The sequence below is a fragment of the Peromyscus leucopus genome, chromosome 1 (genome assembly GCF_004664715.2).
Source record: "Peromyscus leucopus breed LL Stock chromosome 1, UCI_PerLeu_2.1, whole genome shotgun sequence".
Lineage (NCBI taxonomy): Eukaryota > Metazoa > Chordata > Mammalia > Rodentia > Cricetidae > Peromyscus > Peromyscus leucopus.
The window spans coordinates 190,306,736-190,325,386 of NC_051063.1; the positions used below are offsets into that span (position 1 = coordinate 190,306,736).

General features: G+C 36.3%; 2 protein-coding genes across 5 annotated transcripts in view; both read right to left on the minus strand.

Annotated features, from left to right (window-relative positions):
• LOC114685603 (vomeronasal type-2 receptor 116-like) overlaps positions 1–11,645 on the minus strand; it is a 30,419-nt gene extending 18,774 nt beyond the window's left edge. For both annotated transcript variants that reach the window (XM_037204408.1, XM_028860243.1), the window contains exon 1: positions 11,449–11,645. In XM_037204408.1, coding sequence (XP_037060303.1) covers positions 11,449–11,645 — 197 coding nt within the window. The remainder of the gene's footprint in view (positions 1–11,448) is intronic.
• Positions 11,646–14,138: 2,493 nt separating this feature from the next.
• The window catches only part of LOC114685599 (vomeronasal type-2 receptor 116-like), a 37,599-nt gene continuing 33,086 nt past the window's right edge, over positions 14,139–18,651 (minus strand). For all 3 annotated transcript variants that reach the window (XM_028860240.1, XM_037204411.1, XM_028860241.1), the window contains 2 exons: positions 18,441–18,564; positions 14,139–15,040 (listed from right to left, as the gene is read on the minus strand). In XM_028860240.1, coding sequence (XP_028716073.1) covers positions 14,139–15,040; positions 18,441–18,564 — 1,026 coding nt within the window. The remainder of the gene's footprint in view (positions 15,041–18,440; positions 18,565–18,651) is intronic.

The window sequence follows — 18,651 nt, forward strand, 5'->3', positions numbered from 1 at the left end:
CAACCTTGCTTTTTTGTGCATTTCCTTGAAATAACTTAATCCAATAATTTATCCTGAGGTAATACCTGTCCTTGATATTGAGGTGTGTTTATTGCATGCAGTAAAAAGATGAATCCTGTTAAACAACTGGTATGAAATCAATTACTTTTATGTAGGCAGTTAGTGACATGAACTTGCCTCTTACAAAGGCTATCAGTATATCTAATGTGTTTGTGTACACTGTATGTTCATTTTTTAATGAATTCTAGAATGTGTTCAATGTCTTTTTTCTCTTTTGATAAATTTTTAATTTATTAGGGAATTGTTAATTTTTCATGATCTTGTAATCCTCATGTTGTTGCTATTTTTTTATATGCAGCTTTAATCCATGATGAGCTGACAGAATGTAGTGAGTTTATTTTTTTTTTTAATATTCATGTATGTGTTGTGACTTGATTTATGTCTAAGTGTATCATCAATTTTGGAGAACGATTTTTGAAGTGCCAAGAGGAATGTATATTATTTTTTGGTTGTGTGTAATGTTCTGTAAAACCTGTTATGTCTATTTAGTTTACAAATTATATTAATTCCAGTATTTCTCTGTTTACCTAATGTGTGACAGATCTGACCATTGGTAAAAGTGGGGTATTGCAGTCTCCCACTCTATGTGTATGAAGGTCAATATGTGAAACTATATTTGTAATTATTTTGCAAGCTTGGGTTCCCTTGTTTTGAGGCCATATATGTTAAGAATTAAAATGTCATCTTGGCGGGTATTTCCTCTTATGAGTATGTAGTGTCTTTTTCAATTTCTTCAGATTGGTTCTGATTTGAAGTTCTATTTTGATTTATATTGAAGTGAATACACAAACTTGTTTTTAGCTCCATTTTCTCAGAATATCTTTGTCCAAACTCTTACCCTGAGGTAATGTTGATCCTGGATATTGAGGAGTCTTTATTGGATTCTATAAACAGATGAGTAATGTTTTCACATCCAGTCTGTTATTCTGAGTCTTTTTATCAGTAATTTGAAACCATTCCTATTGAAAGAAATGAATGAAAAGTGAGTGTTGACTTCTGCTATTTTGTTTTTTTTTTCATTGTAGTTTTGGAGGCTGTGTGTTGCTTGGTAGAAATTTTTTTTTTGCCATAATGATATAATTGTCCACTAAGTTCATGTAAAACATATTTTTAGATATTGGGAGCTAAAACTGATTTATGAAGATGGGCCATGTGGGGGAATCTGAAGGATTCCATTGAAGAAAGAAAGGCAAAAAAAGAAATAAAAATAAAAATAAAAATGGGTTGGGGATTTAGCCCAGTGGTAGAGGGCATGCCTAGCAAGTGCAAGACCCTGGGTTTAGTCCTCAGCTCCGGAAAAAAATAAGAAAAAGAAAGAAAGAAAGGCAGGTTTTCCCCACCCATATGTCTTAGTCACATAGGAATGCCTTAGAGAGTCAGAAAAGTGCAAATCATAATGTCTGTTTTAAAACTGAGGATGGTAATATATGATTTGACTGGGAAGAATGGAAGGAGAGGTGAATATCTGTGGATAGCCAGTCAGCTTCTCTGGCCACAGTGTACTGGGTGATTCATAGGTATAGTTGTTCAGGTTGCATGACTGGGATAAAAAGCATAGAGAATGAAAAAGCGGGAAGATCTTTGTGACCCACTGGAGAAGTTGATGTGGCTAGCTGAAGCAAGTAGTCAGCTACAGACATGGGTTTATGACATAGCTTTGTGTTTCCTGTGGAGCTGAAGGAAAGGTAAACATTTGCAGATAGTTTTTATTTTCTTCTGGCTGGAGAAGGCTTTGAGTATCCAAGAAATGTCTCCTGGAATTTGGGACTGTGTTAATTAATGCAATGAGTGGTAGGAAGGAAGTTAGAAGGGGAAGACTTCTGTGTTCCACTAGCTACAGGGTCAGAGATAGAGAATTGAGTCCACATCAGGTAGCATGCTGCTGAGCTAGGGAAAAGATTGTGAGATTGGGGTTGGTGGAGTGGAGGGAAAGGTGAGGATATGCAGTTAGTCAAATAGCATGCATGGTTTGATGGAACATGTGGTGCAAATTACACTGGTTTATAGTAAAGGCTGCAACACAGGTACATAGCACAACTTGGGAAGCACTGTAAGAAGCATCTGAATACATTTACTTTGACTTTTTACTCAATTTATGCTAATTGACTCTTTAGGAAAGTTTTATTGCTGCCACATGTGTTTTGAACATTGTGTGAACCTTTCATGGGCAGTTGAACAAATGACTATTCACCACAGATAAAGTACCAGTGACTGAGCAAAAGACAGAACTACCAGACTGAAACTTATCAAAGAAAGAAAGGACCTAACAGATGTTATGACTCAAATGGAACTAATAGATATCTACAGAACATTCCATCCTAACACAAAAGAATATACCTTCTTCTCAGCACCCCATGGAACCTTCTCAAAAATTGACCACATGCTTGGCCACAAAACAAATCTCAACAGATACAAAAAAATTGGTATAACCTCCTGTATCTTATCAGACCACCATGCCTTAAAGTTAGACCTCAACAAAATCAAAAATTATAGAAAACCCACAAACTCATGGAAAGTGAATAATGCCCACCTGAAATATCAAAGGGTCAAGGAGGAAATAAAGAAAGAAATTAAAGATTTCCTAGAATTCAATGAAAATGAAAGTACAACATACCCAAACTTATGGGACACTGTGAAAGCAGTGCTAAGATGAAAATTCATAGCTCTAAATGCACACATAAAGAAGAAGGAGCAATCCCATAACAATGAATTAACAGCACAACTGAAAGCTCTAGAACAAAAAGAAACAAACTCACCCAGGAGAAATAGAAGCCAGGAAATAATCAAATTGAGGGCTGAAATCAAAGAAATAGAAAACAATACAAAAAAATCAATAAAACAAAGAGTTGGTTCTTTGAAAAAATCAACAAGATAGACAAACCCCTAGCCAAATTAACCAAAAGGTAAAGAGAGAGCTCCCAAATTAACAAAATCAGAAATGAAAAGGGAGACATAACAACAGACAATGAGGAAATCCAGAGAATCATCAGATCATACTTCAAAAACCTGTACTCTACAAAAATGGAAAATCAGGAAGAAATGGACAATTTTCTGGATAAATACCACATACCAAAATTAAATCAAGACCAGATAAACCATTTAAATAGACCAATAACCCCTAAAGAAATAGAAACAGTCATCAAAGTCTCCCAACCAAAAAAAGCCCAGGACCAGAAGGTTTCAGTGCAGAATTCTACCAGACTCTCAAAGAAGAAGGAATACCAATACTCTTCAAAGTGTTCCACACAATAGAAACAGAAGGAATACTACCAAACACTTTTTATGAGGCTACAATTACCCTAATACCCAAACCACACAAAGATGCAACAAAGAAAGAGAACTACAGACCAATCTCCCTCATGAATATTAATGCAAAAATACTCAACAAAATATTGGCAAACCGGATCCAATAATACATCAAAACAATTATCCATCCCGACCAAGTAAGATTCATCCCAGGGATGCAAGGATGGTTCAACATATGAAAATCAGTCAATGTAATACACCATATAAACAAACTGAAAGAAAAAAAACCACATGATCATGTCATTAGATGCTGAAAAAGCCTTTGACAAAATCCAACACCCCTTCATGATAAAGGTCTTAGAAAGATCAGGAATACAAGGAACATTTCTAAACATAATAAAAGCAATTTATAGCAAGCCAACAGCAAACATCAAATTAAACGGAGAGAAACTCAAAGCGATACAACTAAATTCAGGAACAAGACAAGGCTGTCCACTCTCCCCATATTTACTCAATATAGTACTAGAAGTTCTAGCTAGAGCAATAAGACAACAAAAGGAGATCAAAGGGATACAAATTGGCAAGGAAGAAGTCAAACTTTCAGTATTTGCAGATGATATGATAGTATACATAAGTGACCCCAAAAACTCTACCAGGGAACTCCTACAGATGATAAACTCCTTCAGTAAAGTGGCAGGATACAGGATTAACTCAAAAAAATCAGTAGCCCTCCTATACACAAATGATAAAAGAGCTGAGAAAGAAGTCAGAGAAACATCACCCTTTACAATAGCCACAAATCATATAAAATTCCTTGGGATAACACTAACTAAACAAGTGAAGGAACTTTTTGACAAGAACTTCAAATCTCTAAAGAAAGAAATTGAAGAAGATATCAGAAAATGGAAGAATCTCCCATGCTCATGGATAGGTAGGATTAACATAGTATAAATGGCAATCTTACCAAAAGCAATCTACAGATTCAATGCAATCCCCATCAAAATCCCAATGCAATTCTTCACAGACTTGGAAAGAAAAATACTCAACTTCATATGGAAAAACAAAAGACCCAGGATAGCTAAAGGAATCCTATACGATAAAGCAACCTTTGGAGGCATCAACATCCCTGACCTCAAACTCTACTATAGAGCTATAGTAATAAAAACAGCTTGGTACTGGTAAAAAAAAAAACCCGACATACGGACCAATGGAATCGAATTGAAGACCCTGACATTAATCCATGCACATATGGTCACCTGGTTTTTGACAAAGGAGCCAAAACTATACAATGGAACAAAGAAAGTATCTTAAACAAATGGTGCTGGCATAACTTGATGTCAATATGTAAAAGATTACAAATAGATCCATATCTGTCACCATTCACAAAACTCAAATCCAAGTGGATGAAAGACCTGAACATAAAGCCAGTTACACTAAACTTAATAAAAAAGAAAGTAGGAAGCACTCTTGAACGCATTGGCACCGGAGACCATTTCCTAAATAAAACACCAACAGCACGGACCCTGGGCACAACAATTAATAAATGGGACCTCTCGAAATTGAGAAGCTTTTGCAGGGCAAAAGACACAGTCAATAAGACAAAAAGATAGCCAACAGAATGGGAAAAGATCTTCACCAACCCCACATCTGACAGAGGATTGATCTCCACAGTATATAAAGAACTCAAGAAACTAGACATGAAAATACTGAACAGTCCAATTAAAAAATGGGCTAAAGAGCTAAACAGAGAATTCACAAAACAAGAACTACAAATGGCTGAAAGACATTTAAAGAAATGCTCAACATCCTTAATCATCAGAGAAATGTAAATCAAAAAGACTCTGAGATACCACCTTACACCTGTCAGAATGGCTACGAACAAAAACACCAATGACAGTCAATGTTGGAGAGGATGTGGAGCAAAGGGAACACTCCTCAACTGTTGGTGGGAATGTAAACTTGTACAACCACTGTGGAAATCAGTATGGTGGTTTCTCAGAAAATTAGGAATAGAACTACCTCAAGACCCAGCCATCCCACTCTTGGGCATATACCCAAGGAATGCTGATTCATACCATAAAGATACATGCTCAGCTATGTTCATAGCAGCACTATTTGTAATAGCCAGAACCTGGAAACAACCTAGATGCCCGTCAACGGAAGAATGGATGAAAAAAAATGTGGTACATATACACAATGGAGTACTCCTCAGCAGAAAAAAACAATGAAATTTGCAGGCAAATGGATGGAACTAGAAAAAATCATCCTGAGTGAGGTAACCCAAACCCAGAAAGACAGTCATGGTATGTACTCACTCATAAGTGGATTCTAGATATAAAATAAAGAATAATCAGACCACAACCCATAGAACCATGAAGGAAATATATATATATATATAGCATGGAGGTCCCTAGGATGACTGTGGCTTATAATAAATTTCAGTTTTACTCAATTATTGAAAAAAATAGCCAAATGAATGGAAACACATGAACTATGAACCAAAGGCTGAGGGGCCCCCAGCTGGATTAGGCCCTCTGAATAGGTGAGAGAGTTGATTGGCTTGATCAGTTTGGGAGGCAACTAGGCAGTGTAACTAAGTCCTGTGCTCATTGCATGAGTTGGCTGTTTGAAAACTGGAGCTTATGCAGGGACACTTGGCTCAGTCTGGGAGGAAGGGACTGGACCTGCCTGGACTGAGTCTACCAGGTTGATCGCAGTCCTCGGGGGAGGATTTGCCCTGGAGGAGGTGGGAATGGGGGGTGGTTTGGTGTAAGGGGAGGGGGTGGGAGGGGTGAGAATAGGGGAACCCATGGCTGTTATGTAGAACTGAATGGTATTGTAAAATAAAATTAATAAAATTTAAAAAAAGAGTGAATGAAACAAAGAATTGGTTCTTTGAGAAAATCAAGAAGACAGACAAAATTTTATGCAAACTAACTAAAGACAGAACAGTCTAATTAACATAATCGGAAAAGAAAAGGGAGACATAATAATAGACATCAAGTAAATCTGCATCATCTTTAGGCCATATTTTAAAAACTTGTAATTAACAAAATTGGAAAATCAAACAGAAATGGACAATTTTCTCAATAACTAACTCTTACCAAGTTAGAAAAGATCAGCTAAACAATTGCGACATACCTACAACCCCTAAGGAAATAAAAGCAGTCTTTCACAGTCTCCTGACCAAAAAAACCGAGTGAGATGGTTTTAGCACACAGTTTTTCCAGACATTCCAATAAAAGCTAACACCAGTTCTCTTCAAATTATTCCACAAAATGAAAACAGAAGGAAGTCTGCCAACTTTATTTTATGAGGCCACGGTCACCCGTTTTAAAAACTCAAATAATTCAAGCATGAAAGATTAGAAACAAAGTCCCCTTGTGAACATAGATGTAAAATATTCAATAAAACATTTTCAAATTGATTCCAAGAAAACATGAAAAAGATAATCCATCATGACCAAATAGCCTTATCATAGAGATTGAAATATGATTCAACATCAGAAAATCTGTCAATGTAATCCACCATATAAAGAAACTTGTAGCATGAATCTTAAAAAGTTCTTATTAATAAAATCAAACCTGAGCCAGGTATTGGGGTGAACTGGAAGATCAGAGAACCAGAACAAGCCACAGCTAACCTCACCTGACCAACTTCTCAGCTGGTCTTGTTTCCTCAGACTGGATTCTTCTATGTCCTCACCCCAAATAGCTCTCAACTGAACTGCTGCTCAAAAGCCTGAAAAGCTTAACCAGCTAAAAGCTTAACCAGCCAAATGCTTCTAGTTTCTGGTACTCACGCCTTATAAACCTTTCTGCTTTCTACCACCACTCCCTGGGATTAAAGGCATGAGTCACCATGCCTGGCTGTTTCCAAGGTGGCCTTGAACTCACAGAGATCCAGAGGGATTTCTGTCTCTGGAATTCTAGGATTAAAAGTGTGAGTGCCACCATTTTCTAGCCTTTGTATCTAGTGGTTGTTCTGTCTCTGACCCCAGATAAATTTATTAAAGTGTGCAATATTTTGGGAAACACAATACCACCACAGAAACTGAAAGAAAAACACCATATAATAATCTGTTTAGATGTTGAAATAATCTTTAAGAAAAATCCGATAGCTCTTCATGATAAAAGTCTTGGGGAAAATTTTTTCCCCAAAATCTAAGTAGGAAAGTGAGGTGGAATAAGGAAATTTGTAAATCCATCTTGGTGTCCAACAGCAGAGAATTGTATGAGATGTACAAGCATAAAATTTTTCAGTATTAAATGCATGAATTTAGTATTTTGGGTAGGAAATTAAATGCAATTGGAATAATCATATTAATTATATTAAGCAAATCACAGAAAAGAAACACAATTAACCTCTCCAAAAAAAAAAAAAATGTCTCGGGGAAAGTAAGAATACAGGGAACATAGTTCAACATAATAAAGGCAATTTACATCAGTGCCATTGCCAACAGCAAAATAAATGGAAAGAAAGAAACTCAAAGTAATCACAATAAAATCTGAAACAAGACAAAGCTGTTTATTCTCTTTCTATTTATTCAATATAGTATTTGAAATTTTAGCAGGAACAGTAAGACTGCTGAAGGAGATAACGATGTTACAACCACACACACACACACACACACACACACACACACACACACATACACACACACACACACACATATGACCACTGCTACACATAGACATACTGACATGCACACAGAGATACATAAATAATACAACCACGTGCCCATTTCTACACACTCAGGTACATTCCCAGACACACAGGTAAACATAGAGGCACACACATCCAGAGAGACATATACCTCCAACAGACACACCAGAAAGTTGAACACACAACACACATCCACAGGCTCACACAAACATTCATAGTCTCAGAAAAACACGCAGAGTGAGAGAGATGCACATACAAACAACTACACAGAGACAGTGACACCGAAAAATTTATGCCCACAGCCAAAGACATAGAATACAAACAGACACATGCACAGCAACACAGATATGTGCATGTGCAAGAACATACACAGAAACATGCAAAACAAACACAGAGGCACATGCAGACCCATGCACTAACTAATACACACATAAAGATACACACAAAAACAAACACTCATACAGAAAGACATTGAAATAAGGCTAATTTATGATCACTTCTACAAATAGGCAGATAGCTATGCAGCTAGGCAGAAACACACATGTATATAAAGCAACACAGATACATACACAGATACACAGAAACACACTAACAAACATCCATGCACAGTGAGAACATCCATTCACATACACAAACATGCATGTATGTACTGAAAATAATCTTAGCATATTTCTTATATAATTACTCTCCTAGATCTAAGTGAGGTCCCCAGAGCTTAGAGTGGGAGCAGAATCAGTTACGGACACTTGTGGAAACCATCTCCTACACTGATTACAACACAGTTGAGAATTAATAAATGAAGGCTCATTTTCTCAACATGGAGAACATTAATGACTAAAGACTGATATGTTTTCAGTATTAGGATGGAGTGAGGATATTCAGGTGCTTTGCAACATAATCACTGATTTTCATTGATAAAATGTTTCCTCCACTTAATTCCCTCTGCATTAGAGACTTATAGCAATGACTAGATTTTCTGAGATGGCCAACCCAAGTCAACTAGTGTTTATTGTGGACAAACATCTACAGATGACCTTTTGTAGTCAGAATGACGATCATCTTGTATTGGACAGTATTCCAAACCATCTACTATGATTGAAACAAATCTGCTGTGTTATGAGGTTGGGATGAAATAAGAAGGTGGAAGCTTGCAAAAGCATTAAAACTTCATGAGAGTACATCTCCCATAAACAAGATAAGCCTTTGCATTTTTCACAGAGAGGGCTGTCCATCTTTAGTTTTTGAGTGCTTGCTCTGAAGGTAAATACTTGGGCATACCCTTGACCAAACAGTAAACCTGAATATGAATTCATTTTAAAATTATTGAACACTATGAAAAATACAAGTAATGATTGAGCAAAGTTTCTGTTTAATTTTAAGGAGGCAAACTGAATTGGATAAGGCATTCAAAACATGACTAGTAAGTGCTCAGTAGTGTTTCTGGGTCAACAATTAGCTTTTATACTTTTAATTAATTGTAAATAGCGGACAACATAGTTAACATACTCCCTCATTTCCATCCTCATCTTATTTTTTTTCTTTCTGGTTTATCTGTTGCAGGCACAAAATGTTTTTCAGAAGATTTAGTTTTAAGTAAATTTAAATGCCAGAGTGTATTTGGTACATATATGTTTCTGTGTTTATGGACATAAGAAATACTTCTTGAGGCCATAAAAAGCCATGGATTCCATAGTTTGGGATGACATTTGGCTATAAAATGGACTGGCCTCAAATTCACAGAAATAACCCTGCTCTTTCCTAAATGGAGACATTAAGCGCATGTACCCAGTATTGTTCACTTATTTGATGTTTACAGAAGTATGTTCAATGTAAATATACTTATTATATCTATCAAATATAAATTTTCTTTTTGGGAGAACCCGTTATATACGTTTCAGTTACAAATACACAAAACTAGCATTGTATTGAGAACTAGGGACATCTAGAAATTGTTGGTGCCAGTATTACATGTTTGTAAAATAAAAGAATATAAAGTGTATGCTGTATGGGAAATATTTATGAATTTTGAAAACAAAAATTGTCAACAAGTTAGTAGGAATACAACAATTGCAATTTATGTTTATATTTTTGGGAAAAATAATAACTTCCATGTCTTCTTATTCATTTTGTATCATCTGACCAATAAAAATCAAACTCAAACAAACATACTCATTCATTCTGAATGATTCTCTCAGAGTTAAACACAATCTGTTTTCCATGTAGAAATTGTACCAGTATAGTATATTTATGTATAAATATATTTATATATACATTTTGGATTAAAAACATTTTAGAATATTCTTTATTACCACATGGGAAAATGTCATTGAAATTTTCGGCAACAGTTAACAAGAGCTTGAGATTATAACTTATAAATCTTAAACTCTAACTCCTGCACACTAAACATTAAGAAACATGAATGCCTTGAGCAGTTAGAGTAGCCTACTGGACTAATGAGTTATGTTGGAAAACAAATAACAGCAATACACAAAATCAAAATGTGTATTGTGCACAAATTGGTAAAATATGTAGCTATAATTAGTAAAATTACAGAAAGAGAAACATGAGGTTAGGGTGATATAAGTGTCAGAAGAAAAAGCTAATACATAAAGTGAAGAGACACATTCTTTTTAAACAATGGCAAAGGTGAACTGGTAGGTGGCTTCTCGAGTGTTGCCAAGTATCACATCCCACAGCTCTTACTCAGGGAAGTGACAAGGAGAGTAGCACTCACCATGTTAGTGACAGCTTTACACTTCAAAGAATGTAAATTTATCTTTTAGAGTCCACACATTCCTTCTTTACTCTATAGAGACAGTGAATAACTAGACTTTGAAATCAAAGCCCAATAGTTATACACATATATAAGTGAAGTATGGAGAAGCAGGAACACATATGAAGTTCACAGTGGGCAGGTCTCCTACTTCATTCTTTATGCAGCTTTAGAAGGCACATGTGACCACATGCAGAGCATCTAAGAGTGTAACTGAATATACTTGCAAAAAGTCTCTGCAGCTATGTTTGCTGCAAATGTTAGTTGTCCTAGTACATGCATTAGGAGTGACATACTGATTAAAGGGTTATTACAGACTCTATTTGACAGTCATTTAGTTACACACAAATAGAATGATACTCTTTGAATAGTGTGGGGTTTCCTTCAGTAAGATACCACCAGCTACTGTGCTGTGGAAACTGTGAAGAGGAGGGCTATATGGGATAGAACAAGATAAAGGGTCCTTCCTTCACTCAGCTTCCAGCCTTTTAAGTAGTAGAACAACTCAGGGAATAATAGAACACTCTCTGGACAAATTAAAAGTAGAAAAATAGCACTGAGTCTCTAAAAGAACCTGAGGTCATTTTTTCATTTTCAGATTGGGTATCAGGCCAAATACTCAAAGCATTGCTCTGACTCTCATAATTCTACCCCCAATAAAGTACTCATTATGGCATTTACATAGAAAATATGAAGGAACTTACTGAGTATTAAGAATGTGGTTGAAATAGTCTTTCTCCACAGGCCACTGCACTCTTAAAAGGAAGAAGATACAACCTGTCAACAAATCTCCGTCCTTGTCATTATTCTGCTTCATTCTCCAAAAGCACTTGGGATGCATGATCCTTGACACAAGAAGTGGAATGTTCAGGAGCAAGAACAGAAAAATCAAAGTGAACATCTTTGTCCTACTTGAAACCTGGTAAGTATGTTTTGTGAATTGCTATTAAGACTAGCACATTATATAGGCACACATATATTCCCACCTCCTTTTTCTCTGTAGCCAAAGGAGAGTATACGGGTGAGTCATGATTCCTTTTTTTCCAGATGGTTCCTCCCCCCCCCACCTAGTGTAGGTATCTTGGACACTCTCTTCCCTGGGGCTCTGCATTCATGTAACTAAATTTAGTTGACTAATATATATGAGGGGGTTCAGTTATTTTCATGACCTCAATCATAGTTGTGAAAATTAAGGATCTTCAGAGAATGACATTTTGGGAAAATATGATCCCAGGACTGTTTAAACAATGTTTTTATTAATGCCTTTAGAAATTATGTCAGTAGATTTTGCAGATGTTTCACATTGAGACCTGCCATAATGAGTGAGGAAGGACTCACAAATACATCACTCCCTGTTCCACACTGGGAATTGTATTACGAAGTCCCTGTCAGGGAAAAACAGCTCCATTTTTAGAGTAATTGAGTTCCACCCAGCATGCACAGTGGGACCTATGCTACACCAGTAACAGTTACAGAATATCTAACCAAATTCTGTGCTTCCACTGTGCTGAGAGCAAATAATCAGGCAAAATTCCAAAATTTCCTGAATCCTGTTGTCCTATACAAATCCAGCTCATCATGGAGGCACTGTTACATGTACATCATAATATTTTTTAAATATTTCTATGGAACAAGATTCATAGAAATCTTCTTTTACACATTTCAAATACTAAGTAAGATCTCTAACTGATCCTCCAAACCTATCATTATTAAAGAGAAGATAAAGTAAATATTTTATTTCTAAAACATCATCGTCATCACCAAGCCTCAGTTCTAATAGTTCAAATCCTTGTGCTGACCCATTTCTTTTGCTTTATCTTTGATTCCCTATGTTGTTTTTGCCCATTTTACAGCCCAGTAGTGGTTGTGAAGAAGTCTGTTTTGAGTATCTTAGAAGCAAATAGAAAATGGGGAGTGACCCTCTGTTTAATGTGAAAATCGTTCTTATAACATTTTCCTAGACCTTTGTTTTGTTTGTAGTCTAGAACCTGCCCTGCCAGTGTGAGAGTGTTCAGATGAGTGTGGTCTGATGAGACTATTTCAGTGCACATGGTCTACAGTAAAGGCAGAACAAAAATAGGGAGGTGGTTTGCTGTGGTTGATGATGTGTCCCATTTAGTATTTGAGATGCAGTACATAGGGCTAGTGTTCTCATGTTCTCTGATTGTTCATTTAATAATAAACATTTAAACAGTGCATGACCTCTGCTTTTGTGGTGAATTATCCTGGGGGCCTAAGATGTGTGAATAGAACAATGTGACAAGAAGAGTCTTTCATAGGAAGATGGAAAATTCACATTTCATGGAGCAGTAAAATAAAAATTCTATTTGTTCATTTTCGGTGTTGTATCCAGCTTTGTTTAGTGTGGTATAATTATTATTTTTTCAAATTAATATACAGCATAAAGGGCTTTATTCAGGCAATTCACATATATGTAACATGACTTTTGTTGGGATTTCCCCTCTCTCACCCACATCAGTTGCTCATCTTACTACTCATTCCATTCCTCAATGTTAGAAGTTTCCTTCTGACTTCATGATGTGTAGATAGGAAAGGATTTGGTGAGGATATTGGATGAGCAGAGGGAGGCAAAAACATAATCAGGGGATATTATGTGAATGAAAATCAATTTTCAATGAATAGGAGGAAAAAGAAAACCAAGTGTGGTACTATAGTGCTATGTAAAATTCAACTTAAAACATTCATTTAATTTCTATTATGTGTGTATGCATTTTGAGTGTGTTCTTATGTTCATATCTGTGTGTAGGTGTTCTCAGAAACATGAAGAGGTTATCTGATTCTTTAGAGCTATTGGTAATAGGAGTCTGTGAACTAGAAGATGTGTGGATTGATAAGTGATTTTATCTCCTCATAGAAAGCCATACATGACTGTAAATGTACTCCATCTTTCACAATATTCTTTCTATCTATTTAACCAAACATCTTTCTGCCTTCTAAGATTTACTTCAACTCCCAGGATGCAACAGGATTCTTCTGTCTTCCTCTGCCAGGGGAAAATTAGTTTCATTATCAAAAACATTCATTCACTCTATAACAAATTTTCTCTGTTTTCTCTTACATTCCAAGTCACACATTCACTCAGATATCAATAAAGTTACTCAGAGTTTATGTCAAGTCTCAATTTGCATTAGAGAAAGAAAAGAGCACATTCGCTATGTGCTAATATCCAAGAAGCAGGTCTTGTAAAATAAGAGGCTAAGTGGAAGATTGTAGGTCACAATGTACCGAAAAGCAGTATACATGATATTTCTTGACATCATCATTAGAAGAAAAAACGAGAATCACTAGCTAATGCATACATCTTGCATTGCATCAGAATAGGCGGTACTGTACCAACACTACAGTTATCAGAGACAATTTCTAAAATGGGTGTTCAGGAAGATGTTTTCTTCCTTATCTTTTCAAGAGAATTTCTCTCTGGTTTAAACAAAATTATGTAGCACTTAGGAATAAAGATACATCCCAGCAGGCCTGCACTGGAGGCCAAGATGGAGAAGACCTCCACAACAACCATGGCCTTGCCCTTGGTGCTATGATAGACAGGGAGAAAGGTGACCCAAACACTGCAGAACAACATCATGCTGAAGGTCAGCAATTTGGCTTCATTGAATGTGCCAGGGAGATTCCTGGCCAAGAAAGCCACAATGAAGCTCCCTAAGGCAAGGGAGCCATGGTATCCCAAGACACAGTAGAATGCAGTAACTGAGCCCTTGTTGCACACAATGATGATTTGGCCATGCACAGAGTGTGCATCAGTGTCAATAGAGGGAGGAGAAACTCCCAGCCATATTGTACAGAGAATAATTTGAATGATGATACAAATGGCTATGATGTATTTGGGTGCCCCTGAAACAAGAAAGTATCTCAACCTTCCAGGGGCTGTGACTATGAAGGCCAGCAGGACAGTCACTGTTTTGGCCAACACAGTGGAAACAGCCACAGTGAATACAAATCCAAATGTGATTTGCTGCAGGACACAGGTAGCTGAGTTGGGTTGCCCGATGAAGAGCAAGGGGCACAAGAAACAAAACATGAGTGAGAAGAGCAATATGTAACTAAGATTCCGGTTATTGGCCTTCACAATGGGAGTGTCATGGTGCTTGACAAAGACCCCCAAAATCAGAACTGTGAATGCAGAGAACCACAATGCCATTAAGGCAAGAGCCAGCCCCAAGGGATCTTCATAGTTTAGAAAGATCACAGCTTTGTGAATGCACTGGTCCTGCTCTCTGTTGGCATACTGGTCCTCTGGACACCTCACACATTTATCCACATCTGATGGAGAAAGAAAAGTATGATCAGTATAGCTTCAGCCATTTATTGACAGGATATTTCAATTAAGTGTGTTGAAGAAGCATTGCAATATCTGCATTTGTTTCTGAGGATGTAGATGTTGGATATTGTTGCATCCCAATGCTTCCAATTCAAAATACTTATTCATTGTCTATAGGGAATGAAATCAAACAATCATTATGTTTTCTATTTAACTGTGTGTTGATGTTGCCATTTGCTATATTATCAGAAAGCACAGTTATTTTAAGTATATTCTGAATACTATGATGAAAGGACTTAAACTGGTGAATTGAGAGAAGGTAAAATCATTAACCATTATTTTGCACAGTTTATTTTAAAGTATCAGATCCCATGGATGTAGAGCATCCTGATTTCTTTCTGTCTGTTTTATGACTGCTGTTCCTGTAATTGATGGAGACTGTATTTTCTATTTGGACAAGTCCTGTGATATGCTTTCTACTTTCAAATTACCAGCCCAAACCTATTTACATAGAAGAAATACTAAACAGAATCAGTAGGGACCCATCAAGTCTGTACATGACATATCAAGAGACCAAGATCTCAACACAAAGTATATTTATTTGCACCAGAGGACTATGGCCAGGAATTAGGAGGCAAAAACAAGAGACAGAGAATGAAGGAGAAGGGTAAAGCAACAAGAGAGATGGGGATGGGGTTTTAGGCCAGGGAGGACAAAGAACTGCCTCTCAATAGAGAGGACAGAAATATGGCCTTTAGGAAAATGGAAGTTTATTAAGGAAAAATTGGAACCCCATGTTATTTTGAAGTTTTTAATTTTGATTGGAGATGTTAATTAGGAGAGTCACAGTGGAGTTTTTGCTAGTTGGCCTTCAATACTTTGGTAGCTGGACCTTGTTGGTCAGCCTCAGTAGGAGGAATTGCCCAAATAAGGAAATAGACCCTATTGGCTATCTTTAGGAATGTAGCCTCAGTTAGGGTTTCTCTTGCTATAAAGTGAACCATGACCAGAGTAGTTCTTATGAAAGAAAACATTTAAATGTGTGGCTTATAGTTCAGAGGCTCAGTCCCTTTTTATCATGGTGGGCCATGTTGCTATTCAGGCAGACATGGTGCTAGAGAAGAAGCTGAGCATTTTACATATTTTGATCCATAGACAATGTAAAGTAAGCTGTCTCATTGTGTATGGCTTAAGCATTTAAGGGGCCTTGAAGTCTGCATCTACAATGACACACTTCTTCAAATAAGACTACACATTCTCCAACAAGACCATACGCTATGATGGGGCCAATTTCATTCAAACTACCCCTGGAATTTAATGGACTTTAGCAAGTCAAAGGGAATGGTGGAATATCATAGGATTTGCTAGATCCATATTTGCTATAATCAGCCTCACTAGAGTCCTTTTAGGATCAGTAATGTGTGTGTGTGTCTACATGTAAAAATAACAACAGAGCACAAATATGAGAAAGATTGGATTTATATAAGGAAAATAGGAGGGTGAGGATGAGAGAAGAATGTTACATAAATATAATTTTATGTTTAAAATCCAAAAATTAAATAAATCAATAAATCTGTCCCCAGTTGTGTCCTTATTTGGCATTAGGAATGCTTTAACCCTGAGTCTTGTTCATAAGAATCAGTAACCCCTCCTGAAGGTAGAAACCTCTGTACATACTTAGCATTAACAAGCCCTTCTTCTTAATTTTATCACCTTTGGGAACAGACAATCACCTTTCTTCCTCTTTCACTAATTTCCATCTATGTGAGTCTCAGACTATGTGAGTGTACTCTAGTATGAAGTAGATATTGATATAACACCATGAGCACAATAAAAGAAGAACACTCAAGCAAGAGTGATAGCACAGAATTTTGTTTTGAGGAATAATACCCCATCCATAAGTTATAATCTCCACCAGGTAAAGTTTATGATATGAGACTACACTTGCTCTGAATCATTGGATAATTGGTAGAGTGATGATGTGGTTCTAGGTTTCACGTCTTTTTGTCTAGAACAATGCATTAGTGGATCTATGTATTTGGTTAATTTGTTTAGTGGACTGGAAAGTTGTCTCAGTTGTGAGGATAATGAACTACTCTTGCAGTAGAAATGTGTTCAGTTCCAAGAACCCATCGTGGGTGTCTCAAAACTCGATGTCACTCTAACTACAGGAGCCTGGGGTGCTTCTCACATGCACCTGCAATTATGTACACAAAATTACTCATCTCACATACATACACATAATTAAAGAAATAATAAAAATATTTTTGGTTAATTGTATTTATTGTTTTAAATACCCTTTACTTTTATATGTTTTTATATTTAAAACAATTTCATTACAGTTTGTGTGATTAAATTGGAGTATGTTGTATGTCTCTGTGTGTATAGACATCAGAACACAACCTCTAGGGGTTGGGAATCTCTTCCTACTATATGGGTCCTATGGATGAACTCATAATCAGCTTTAGTAGCAAGGGAATTAAGTTCTGAATCATCTTAATGGCCATAAACGTCCTTTAAGGTCTCTCATTATGTAAGATGACAGGCAATATGAGAGAAAACCTATGTATCTGCCATTTTTTGTAACCAACTCTAAATAAATAATCTTTTAACTAACATGGGCTGTGTAGGTGACAACACAATTTGGATAACTGTAGGTAGTTGCTATCATACAAAACCATTTTAATCTTCTACTTTTTGACATTAATAACTGTGTGCTGTATATAAACAAATTGACAATTAGACTCAAGATCTTCTACATTATATGTCAACACTTATCCACAATTCCCTAGATTTCAAATCACATTGAACCTCTGAAAAAGAGGCTCTCTGGATATTGCTTGAAATCTTTATTTTCATACTGAAAATCTTCTTATAACTTTACAAGTAATTATTTATATTCTTCTTTAATCTTACAGAGGATTTAGATTTGGCTTCTAGTACCCACATACATGGGTACTAGATCTGATACCCTGGTCTGTTCTACATTGATTTCCTGCATGTACATGGTAACTACAAACGTATCTAAGGACACATACAGACATGGAAATAGAAAAAAATATTAAAGATTCATGATTAGAATGTTATACACATGTAGTTAGAGAGATGACTTGTCACAACTTAAGACAGAGTATAGAGTTTCCTCACATTATAGTTTGATTATCAAAACTGTTTCTTTGATAAAATTTCCCCTAAAATGGATTTTCAATGAGTCAAAGATGTATGTCATGGCATAACATGTTACTTAAAGTGACATTGTTAATGATAATAGTCTTTTCAAAACTAACTTGGGAAAGTGATATGGTTTATTTGTGCAGTGGTCTTTTAGAACCTTTGATCATCCCAGTGTGTTTGTTAGAGAATGATCTATGTGAAGAATTTATGTCAGCAGAAATCACTCACTTGACTCATTAGAAACTTCATTTTCTGGGCAGGGGATGCAATCAAAACAGCAGGCTGCAATTCCCTCCTTCAAGAATTTTCTGAATCCAGGACCACAATCAGCACTGCACACTGAGGGTGGCATCTGAGGAAAATTAGACACATGCTGATATCTGTAGTTTTCCATATTCCTTCCATAACTATATTGTATCAGCATGTTGAAATATTGATA